This window comes from Aspergillus ochraceoroseus (genome assembly GCF_002846915.1).
Source record: "Aspergillus ochraceoroseus IBT 24754 chromosome Unknown P175scaffold_6, whole genome shotgun sequence".
NCBI lineage: Eukaryota > Fungi > Ascomycota > Eurotiomycetes > Eurotiales > Aspergillaceae > Aspergillus > Aspergillus ochraceoroseus.
In genome coordinates, this window is record NW_024468481.1 from 1,228,734 (window position 1) to 1,239,322 (window position 10,589).

The 10,589-nt window shown below is 52.5% G+C and overlaps 4 protein-coding genes across 4 annotated transcripts; all 4 read left to right on the forward strand.

Annotated features, from left to right (window-relative positions):
- Positions 1 to 152: 152 nt before the first annotated feature.
- P175DRAFT_0525008 (C2H2-type zinc finger protein) lies at positions 153 to 1,442 on the forward strand (the record flags this gene model as incomplete). The annotated part of the gene is made up of 1 exon (XM_040899401.1): positions 153 to 1,442. One exon carries the CDS (start codon positions 153 to 155, stop codon positions 1,440 to 1,442), a length of 1,290 nt encoding a protein of 429 aa, XP_040750826.1.
- Positions 1,443 to 2,442: 1,000 nt separating this feature from the next.
- P175DRAFT_0502977 (uncharacterized protein) lies at positions 2,443 to 4,023 on the forward strand. Its single transcript, XM_040897520.1, has one exon. It carries the CDS (start codon positions 2,868 to 2,870, stop codon positions 3,693 to 3,695), a length of 828 nt encoding a protein of 275 aa, XP_040750827.1. The 5' UTR covers positions 2,443 to 2,867; the 3' UTR covers positions 3,696 to 4,023.
- Positions 4,024 to 4,635: 612 nt separating this feature from the next.
- On the forward strand, positions 4,636 to 5,405 carry P175DRAFT_0440405 (U6 snRNA-associated Sm-like protein LSm1; the record flags this gene model as incomplete). The annotated part of the gene is made up of 4 exons (XM_040894018.1): positions 4,636 to 4,804; positions 4,872 to 4,940; positions 5,014 to 5,129; positions 5,232 to 5,405. The coding sequence occupies 4 exons, from the start codon at positions 4,636 to 4,638 to the stop codon at positions 5,403 to 5,405; spliced, it is 528 nt and encodes a 175-aa protein (XP_040750828.1).
- Positions 5,406 to 6,288: 883 nt separating this feature from the next.
- On the forward strand, positions 6,289 to 10,360 carry P175DRAFT_0517709 (mRNA-binding protein RRP12; the record flags this gene model as incomplete). Its single annotated transcript, XM_040898998.1, has 3 exons — positions 6,289 to 6,386; positions 6,443 to 8,353; positions 8,435 to 10,360. Exons 1-3 carry the CDS (start codon positions 6,324 to 6,326, stop codon positions 10,358 to 10,360), a joined length of 3,900 nt encoding a protein of 1,299 aa, XP_040750829.1. The 5' UTR covers positions 6,289 to 6,323.
- Positions 10,361 to 10,589: the final 229 nt, after the last annotated feature.

Here is a 10,589-nt window from a genome sequence, read left to right on the forward strand (position 1 = left end):
TGGTCAAGGCCTAGTCTAGGACGTAATAGGGTGGTGATCGCCTTCGCCGGTTTAGCTCCTGACTACACTTCCCCTCCGAACGTGTCCTTCAAAAAGTCCAGCTCTGTCCTGCCTTGGCCTCATCGCAGCTGCATTCGGACGAGCAGCTTCACATGCCACAACCAGCTACCTCAGTGGATTTTTCTAATCTGCTGAACCCCCGGAACAACCACAGCACTACCACCGCTACTCCGTCCACCCCTGGGGACGCCTCCAAGACCCCCTCCACTCCCACAAGTGCTCAGTCAACTTCCTCAATGGCCTCTTCGGTGAGCCTGCTGCCTCCCCTCATGAAGGGGGCGCGTCCCGCAACAGAGGAAGCTCGCCAGGATCTTCCCCGACCGTACAAATGCCCCCTGTGTGATCGCGCTTTTCACCGTCTGGAACATCAAACCAGACACATCCGCACACACACAGGTGAGAAGCCGCACGCATGTCAGTTCCCCGGCTGCACGAAGCGCTTCAGTCGCTCCGATGAACTCACTCGCCACTCGCGAATCCACAACAACCCGAACTCGAGACGGGGCAACAAGGCTCAGCATCTAGCGGCTGCTGCGGCTGCCGCCAACCAGGATAGCAATACCATGGCCAATAGTAATGCTGGATCGATGATGCCTCCTCCTAGCAAACCCATCACCCGCTCTGCGCCCGTCTCGCAGGTTGGATCTCCGGACATCTCGCCTCCACACTCTTTCTCCAACTACGCCGGTCACATGCGCTCGAATCTGGGGCCTTACTCTCGTAACAGCGACCGTGCCTCATCTGGCATTGACATCAACCTGCTTGCTACTGCTGCTTCGCAGGTGGAGCGCGATGAACACTACGGATTCCACGCCGGTCAGCGTAGCCACCTGTTTAGCTCTCGTCATCACGGGAACAACCGTCTGCCTTCCCTCAGTGCTTATGCGATCTCACACAGCATGAGCCGCTCGCACTCTCACGACGACGAGGATGGCTATTCCCATCGTGTCAAGCGCTCTAGGCCTAACTCGCCTAACTCGACCGCTCCTTCTTCACCCACCTTCTCCCATGACTCTCTCTCCCCCACCCCCGACCACACTCCTCTGGCTACTCCTGCACACTCGCCACGACTGAAACCTCTGGGCGCTAGCGAACTGCACCTGCCTTCGATTCGCCACCTGTCCCTTCACCACACTCCTGCTCTGGCCCCCATGGAGCCCCAGCCCGACGGCCCCAACTACTACAGCCCCACCCAGGCTCATGTTGGCCCCAGCATCAGCGATATCATGTCGCGACCCGACGGAACACAGAGGAAGCTTCCTGTTCCTCAAGTACCCAAAGTGGCAGTGCAGGATATGTTAAATCCCACGTCTGGATTTACATCGGTTTCGTCGTCAAGCAGCAACTCCATTGCAGGCGGTGATCTGGCGGACCGTTTCTAGGTTACAAATTTCAAGTTTCCTCTTATGCGCGCTACGAAATAGACTCCTTGTGCATTTATTGTTTGGTTCATGGGCATCATTGGTGTCAGGCGGTCAGGCTGCTTTTTTTTTTTTTTTTTTTTTTTCCTGTTTCCTGTTTCCTGTTTGATTATACTAGTAACTTTGCGAGGCGTCACTCCTGATAGATGGATGGGATATCTTTGCCCTTTTTTTTTTTTTTTTTGTTTTCTTCTCTTCTCTTATAAACCATCTGGGGTTTTCTGTGAGATCCTCTCCAATCGGATTAAGCTCTTCAGCTGTTATTTACTATGTTCTCTGAGGTTGAACCCTCTTAATTTCAATTCCCTTCGTGTCTTGACTATACTCTTTTCCACTTAGATTTCTTCAACTCTACTATGATGATATCTTCAAATGAAAACCAGACTCTTTCCAACCTCATTTGATTCACAGGGTGAAGTAGATAGCCATCCACGTTGAAGGCTTTTGGAATCGGAGAACCCCGCGAGATCCTCATGGGAAGTTATCCTCCCCGTCCGGTAGCGCACAGGTCAGGATTGGCTCTGTGAGACGAAATTTTCCCGGAAGTTGGTTTTTTTTTTTTTTTAGCCCCCGAATTCAGCGAAGGGGCGCGGTGATACTAATAAGGGAGTAGTAGATGGCTGCGGAAAAGATACTAGGGTTCTTTGCCATGAGAACCACATTGTTATTATTTCATCTGCGTGGGACGGGGGGATGAGGATCGATCGGATGATGTGCTCCGACCTCACCGGAGAAACTACTCGTCTCTCTCCCCTCTTTTCGTCCGTTCGTTCTTCATCTTCCGCTACCGGTTGTTCGCTCTGGATGTTATTCCATCTCAACCATGGCTGCTGACTCGTCCGTTTCCATCTGGACCCTCGTAGTCGATGCAGCTGCCTTGTGCTTGGATTAGGTATGTCCACTAGCAAGTCTGTTTCGGCCTGAACCAGAGAGATACAGAGAGAGGGGGATTTCGTGGGGTATTATCCCTGTGCTTGCTTTGCTTTTTTTTTTTTTCCCCCCGACTGGTTTGAACTGGCACACGGCGGTCGATATAAAAAGGTAACGAGTTGGCCAAATTCACCCTCCCCCCCCCGCTCCTTTCCTTCTTTTCCTGCGAATCTTTTATATCAAGTTGATATATGATATGATATATCTTTGATGTTGCCCGTCAACCTACCCCGTAGAAAACGGAGTATGGGATTGGTGGTGCAGTCATTTTGCAACCATGGTCGGGGCTGCGGTCTATACTCGCTGTTCATAGACTAAGAATATGGAAACAGGACCGATCGGGTAGTTTTGCAGATTGTATCGCGTTTCCGTGTGCTTTCCCTGGTGGTGCGTCTATCAGATATAGACGCCGGAGCCGGAGCCGGAGCTAGAGTTAGTCGTCGAGAATTCCCAACGATGGACCCGGACGGGGAGAGTACGAGGTGTTGCGATGGGGGCAATCTGGAGAGCGTTGCCGCTAGAACCCTCCTGCAACACTCAGATTCAACACCGGCGGTAGCCGTGGCTGTCCCCTCCTTGTCAAGTGACAGTGCGTCGTCGGCTGCTGGGTCGTCAAGCTTGTCGTTGGACACGATGTGGGCATCAGACATTGTAGGCCATGGCATCCTCGAAGACGACGGTACGGGGGCTCTCGTCGTCCCTCCCAGTCATCCTCCCCAACATCACCACCGCCATCATCGTCGTCGTCGTCGTCATCTTCGTCAACGACAGCATCTTATTCATCCCCCCTCTCCGTCAGCGCCACCTCTCAACCAACCCCACAGATACATATGTCTCTTCCACATCCTAGACTGTCAGGACACATTCGATGACGCCGAGGAATGGAAAACCCATGTCCTAAGTCACTTCCGAACCCACGAACCCCCAGACACGGCCCGGTGCCCTCTTTGCCCCGGCGAACGGTTCACCAGCACCCCGCACCACCGAGCGTGGGACCTCCTGCTCGAGCACGTCGACGTAGCCCACTATCAGCAGGGCGAGACTCTAGCAGGGAGTCGACCCGATTTCGAATTAATGCAGTATCTCTACCGCCTGCGGGTGATCAGCGTCGACCAGTTCAAGGTAATGCAGCTTGCGCCGCCGCCGTCGAGCCCGGCATACCATCGCTCACAGGAACCTGTTCGCGCGAGTATCGGCTCTTCGGATGAGCCGTACTGTGCGCCTTATAGTCGACGACGAGAGGAAAGAATGCGCGGGCAGCGCCGGGGTGTCAATGTTGCTTAATCGAACCCCTTGCGTGGGCTCTATCAGTCTCACAACCCTCCAGCATACATTATACAAAACATGTGCTCCCTGAAACCCAACCCTACCTGTACGGACCAGGAGGTGTGCGGGGTATTTTACGTATACCCTTGACATCATATGATATCCTGATATCCATCCATCCCCTAGAAGGGGGCAAGAAGAAGAAGAAGAAGAAGAAGAAGAAACAAAAGAAAGCCTACCGGTTAGGCAAGATGAGAAACACGATGTATGCATAATGCAATTCAACCCGTTCTTCCATGATGGTTTTGATTCTCTTTTCGCTTGACTGCTCGATTCAACTCTTTAGCCATGATATTTCTTTTTCTTATTTTTGATGTCTGTATTATGAATGTATTTTTGGGGGGGGGGGGGGGGGGGGGGGGAATGGTGTCTCGATAAAAGAACACATGGGACGAGCCATAAAAATAGCCTACGATCGAGATTTAGGTACCATTATGAAGGAAACTGATCAATCAACGATCTATCCGATTCATATACTCCTGTATTCATGTGGTGACAGTAATCCTGTTTGATGAATTCAGATCCTTAGCCTTCCTTTATCTATATTCTAAAAACTCATTCCTGGGTGTATTTTACCTCCAACCGATTTGTAGACATCGAAGACTCATCGATGGAAATCCACACCACAAAGCAAACAGAACAAACATCTCCTTCGCTCCACATCCAATGCTGCAAAAGCGTCAAAAAGTCCAGCCTCAGCATCAACCTCGAGCTCGACTCGACACTGCCATATTTCTCACAGATTAAGAACCCCTCCCCCCCTTTTCATATCTCATCTACGCTTCTTCACCGTTTGATATATCTATTCCCGAGGATCTCCCACCCCCTCTCCCCAGCTCAATCAAACCGCCACCCACCCACCATCTAAACCACTCAATTGCCACGATCAATTGACAGAATGGAGCGACTCGCAATCCATGACCCTCCCTCAGGTAACCAACAAGGAACCCAGCCGCCGCAGGGATTCCCCGCGCAAACCAACATGCTTGGTCCCATGTCCCAAGGGCCGCCGCAACTACCGCCCCAGATGTTCACCACCGCCGCGCAGCTACTAGACCTGACAGATAGTGCGTTTCCTTCCCCCTCCTCATCTAACTCGGAAAAAAGGGAACGCAAGCTAATAACCATACCTAGAGAAACTGGTTTTGGTTTTGCGAGATGGGAGGAAACTTATCGGGGTGCTGAGGACGTGGGATCAATTCGGTAGGGTCTTCTGCTTTGCTTGATATTGGTTTCGCGGCGATTGCTAAGATGGGATTGCGCTGCTTGGTGTTAGCCAACCTTGTGCTTCAGGATACGGTTGAACGCATTTATGCGGGGAATTTGTATGCGGATATTCCTCGCGGAGTGTTTTTGGTTCGTGGCGAGAATGTGTTGCTTTTGGGTGAGATTGTATGTCTTGTTTTGTTTCCTACTTTTGTCTGTGTGTTGCGTTTGGGGAGAGAGAGAGAGAGAGAGAGAGAGAGAGAGAGACTCCATGCTTATTTCGTACAGGATCTCGACAAAGAAGACGATATGCCATCAACCATCCAAAAAGCCCCCTTCCAGGAAGTCTTCGAGCTAAAACAGAAAGAAGATAATGCGCGGAAAACTGGAGACAAAAAGCGAAACAACAAACTACAAGGCCTTGGGTTCGAAGCCGAACACAGCGGAGAGATCCTTTTCTAGATCAACTAGCGATGTCCAAGTCCGAATGGCCGCCCTTTCTGTTTCTTCTCTTCCCTGATCGACCATCCCCGTCGATCAGTATGTGCGATTACCCCAAGGAGGTAGATAGCCTGAGATAGGAACAAGGCAGACCTTGGTTGTGTGCACCAAAGGGCAAGATAGTCGGTTGGTTCTTGCAAGACATTTATTGCCAGCCTGGCGATGTGTCGTCTCGAGGCTGCGGAATGCTCTTCCTCTCTCTTTCTCTCTTCCGGAACAATCGCGGAGATTCCGGCGATCAACAGCCCCTGGCGTCTCGAAATGCAGTGCCGTCGCCGATTGCTTCGCTAGAAACCGCGAGCCAACGCGTTGATGGAGTCGCGAGAGGCACTGAGTGGGATATGTTCCGAATATGGTGGGGGGCTACATTTGAGCGGATATGGCCTGGTCAGTGGAGATAGAAGCCATGTTTGACGATGACTATGTTTTATTATGCCTTTTTATTTTATATTTTTTTTTCTCCTTTATTTCCTGATATACTTGATATGTCCTAATCTTCGCATCCCTTTGTGTGTGGTGGTGGTGCAGAAATGAATACCTGTGGGTTTTGCGACTCCTTTTTTTTTTTGAAAAAAAAAAAAAAAAAAAAAGAAGAAGAATAAAATGTATTAATTAATTCTCTCTCAATCACCTCAAGAGAGTCACAATTAGAATACATTAAATCGTATATCTTCTTCTATTTAATTAACGATGAAGTCCGACTTATCGATTACCGCCGCCAAGAATCTTGTACCTTTTTTTTTCAAGGCGGACCACAAAAAAAAAAAAAAAAAAGAGCCTCCGCCATCCTGCAAACTTCTTCTCTTCTCTGCTTCAACGACCAACGTATTCGCTGTTGGAACGTCTTCTCAATTTGCCGGCCGGTCCGTCTTCTCCATCATGGCGACCCTGGCAGAGAAGCTCGAGAAGATCAAGTCTCCTAAATTGCAGAACCAGCACCATGTCAGTGGCTCCGTCCTCCCGTCACCACTCTTCTACCATGCTAACTTTCTCTCCAGACTGCTGTGGTGCTGTCTGCTGTGGAAGACACTCTTCGAGACCAAAAGGCTGATTTCTCGCCTACTGCGTATTTCGCTGCACTTCTTGCCCTCCTCGCCCAGTCGCTGTCGGCCTCGCAAGGCATCGTCAACAAGGATTTGGCGACCTCTGTCGTCTACCTGCTCGATACCACAACTACCTACGTGCCCGCTCCCATCCTCCGTTCCAAGTTCTCTCAGATTCTCACCAACCTTGCGCCCGCGCTGTCCCTCCCAGAAGTTGAAGCGCCGCTCCTCCGACCGTCTATTGGCTGCTTGGAATCGCTCCTGGTCGCCCAGGATGCGCCCGCGTGGAACCTCCCACACACCCAGATCGGGCCCCGGCGGGCTATCGCGGGCCTGCTCAGTCTCGCCGTGGACCACCGTCCGAAAGTGCGCAAGAGGGCCCAGGATGCCTTGATCAAGGTCCTCAAGTCCCCCCCGCCTAGCCCCTCACTGGACCATCCGGCCGCCGATATGTGCGCAGAGACTTCCCTGCGAACGTTGGGCGACAGTATTACCGCGGCCTCGAAGCAGAAGCGCGGCCGCCACGACCCCCACAGTCGAGATAACAGCGACCCCCTCGTGATCCATTCCCTGCAGCTGGTGAAAACAGTGGCCGTTGCGTCGGGCGGCTGGCCAAGCAAGAAGATCGAACCGCTCTGCGAGTTGCTCATGAATGCTTCTCGCTCGAGCAACGAATACATCACCATGGGCGCCTTTGAGGTCTTTGAGGTGATTTTCTCCAGCATGGCTAATGAATTTTCTTCGTCGAAACTTCCCCGTCTTCTCGAGGCGATTTCCGAATTGAAACCCGCGCAGAATGATTCTCAGCTGCTTCCCCCCTGGATTGCGGTTTTGTCTCGTGGCTATGATGTTTCCGCGCAGATTAGCCCCGAAGATACCTTTGAGAAGCTGCCCGACCTGTTCAACATGATTTCCGGTTACTTGGCGTCCCCGTCGAGTAACATTCGAGTGTCCGCTTCGGAATGTCTGGTTTCGTTTGTCGCCAACTGTATTCCGGACAGTGTCATCATTGAACCCTCGGTGTATGATGAGAAGACTTTGGAGAAGCTTGCAAAGGCGACCAAGGATCTGCTTTCGGTCAAGTACCAAGCGGCGTGGTCCGAAGTGTTCAATGTCTGTGCGGCGATGTTTGAAAGCTTCAAGTGGCGATCAAGCCCGTTCTTGGATGATATCGTCCGCACCATCGGTGAGCTTCGCAGCAACGATTCCTTCCAGGGAAAGAAAGAAGCAGACAATGTTCTTGGTAGCGCGGTGGAGGCTATGGGCCCCGAAGCTGTTCTCGAAATCTTACCTTTGAACCTCATTCAGCAGAAACCCGGTCAACCCGGTCGTGTCTGGTTGCTCCCTATTCTGCGCGACAGCGTCACCAACACCAATCTTGGCCATTTCCGCTCGGAATTTGTGCCCCTTAGCGAGGCCCTATATCAGAAGATCATGGACTTTACCTCTGCGGAGAAATCCGTCGAGGTGAAGATCTTTGAGACCCTGGTTCAGCAGACCTGGGCCATCCTTCCCGGTTACTGCGAGCTGCCCCTGGATCTTGTCGAATCCTTTGATCAGAGCTTCGCGGAGCTTCTGTCGAATATCCTCTACAAACAGACAGACTTGCGAGTGGACATCTGCAGAGCGTTGCAGAACCTCGTAGAGTCCAACCAGGCCATCCTGTCTGTTGAGAAGGCGGAAGATGATCTGATCTTGCAGCGTCGGATTACCAAGGCCGCTGCGAAGAAGAACATTGCCCATTTGGCTAGCTTTGCTAGCAACCTTCTGGCGGTGCTATTCAATGTGTACAGTCAGACACTGCCTCACTACAGAGGTTACATCCTGCAGTGTATTAATGCCTACCTGAGCATCACTCCTGAGAAGGTTCGTCAGATCCCCCCCCCCCCCTTTTTTTTTCCCATCTTTTCTGTTTTCCTAGCATAGCTAAATTCTTGCCTACTTTAGGAACTGAACGACACATTCACCCGGGTAACTTCTATGTTGGAGTCATCTGTTGTTTCCGAGCAGGAAGCCGCCAAGCAGGGCAACCAGTCCACCGGCTCTGGAGACAAGATGCCCCCAACCTCGCATACACTTATCGACTTGGTGATTGCTATGTCGATCTATCTTCCTCGCTCGAGCTTCGCAAGCCTCTTTGCTATGGCGGCAGCGATCCTGAATGGCAGTACCAACGACCAGCAGCTTATTAAGAAAGCCTACAAGCTGATCCCGCGCTTGGCTTCGACAGAAACTGGAGTTTCCGCGCTACGTGAGCGGAATGCTGAGCTCCAGGGCCTTATGCTTTCTACCTCTGACAAAACCCCTGCCTCCGCGCGTCGGGACCGCATGCTCGCCATCCACGAACTCGTCACTTACCTCCCAACCTCTGATCTGCATTTCATTCCTTCCATCCTCTCCGAGGTCGTGCTGGGCTGCAAGGAGAGTAACGAAAAGGCTCGAACGGCTTCCTTCGACCTGCTCATCCACCTTGCAAAGAGAACCGTTGATCCTGAGCTAAATCCCGCGGGCACCATGATCCGCAACTCGCTCGTGCCTCACATGCCCGATAACGCACCCGAGGCCCCCGCAACAATCGAGGAGTTTTTCACCATGGTGTCTGCTGGTTTGGCTGGCAGTTCTCCTCACATGGTTGCTGCGTCCGTGACTGCGCTTTCACGGCTGTTCTTCGACTTCCACCAGGACCTCCAGCCTGCTATGCGCTCGGATCTCGTCCAAACGGTGGAACTGTTCCTCACCAGCAACAACCGCGAGATCGTCCGTTCTGTCCTCGGTTTCGTTAAGGTCGCTGTTGTCGTGCTACCGGATGACATGCTCCGCCCCCGTCTCAACACCCTCGTTCCCAACCTCATGGTATGGAGCAAGGAACACAAGGGCCGCCTCCGTAGTAAGGTCAAGGGTATCCTGGACCGACTCATCCGACGTTTCGGCGCCGCTCCGCTCGAGGAATTCGTTGGCGAAGCGGACCGCAAACTCGTCGTCAACATCCGCAAACAGCGCGAGCGCCGCAAGAAGAAGAGGAAGGAAGGTGAGCAGGGCGAAGACGACGACGAGGATGACGAGGCCGCTGGTGCCAGTGCCAGTGCCGGAGCCGACAAGACCGGCAAATCCTTCAGCAACGCCTTCGACAAGGCCGTCTACGACTCTGATTTCTCCGACTCCGATGATGACGCTAGTGAGATCGACGTCGACGAAGACGGCGTTACCCACGCCCACTCTCAGAAGGGCGGCCGCAAATTCCGCCACAAGGGCAAGCAAAGCGAGCAGTACATCCGCGAACTCTCACCGGAAGATAACCCCCTGGATCTGCTGGCTCCCGACGCCCTCGCCAACATCTCCACCACCAAGCCTAGCGTGCGGTTCCTCAACACCGGTCCCGGGTCGTCCCGTCGCAAGCGAGCCGCCAAGGTTGGTCCCGACGGCCGCCTGATCCTCGGCGGCGGCGACGACACCGAAGCCGCGGACGTGGAAATGTCGGGGAATCTCGAGGCAGCCAATGACGCCGGCGAGAGCGGCATCAACGCCTACGTCCAGGCCGTCAGTGGACCGGACGCGGTCCGTCGCGGCCAGCGTGGCAAGCTGCGGATGGCGCAATCGCAGAAGAAGAAGTCGCAGCGCGGAGACGACATGGACATGGACGTGGACGATAACAACAACAACAATAACAACAACAACAACAACAACAACAACAACAACAGGCAGTCCTCGTCCTTTGCTGGTTCCGGCGCCAGGAGAGGCAGTGGCCCCAACCAACCGGGCCGTCGTGGACTCGGCATGCCCAAGACACACGGACCCAGCGGCGTCCAGAAACGGAGAGACATCCGCGGCAAGCAAAGCGGAAGGGGGGGGATTCGCGTCGGAAGACGCAGGTAATCTTCCCTCCTCTCTCTCTCTCTCTCTGTTTTTTTTTTTTTTTTTTTTTTTTTTTTGTTTTGTTTTTCTCTCCTAAATAGTATTATCGAGAGTACAGCAGTATAGTATATTGGAGAAATGCACATGAGACTATAAAATATCAAAATTACAACTTTACACAGGCACGCACGCACGCACGCACGCAAGCAAGCAAATAAAAGCAATGACTAGAAATTATAAATAAATAAAT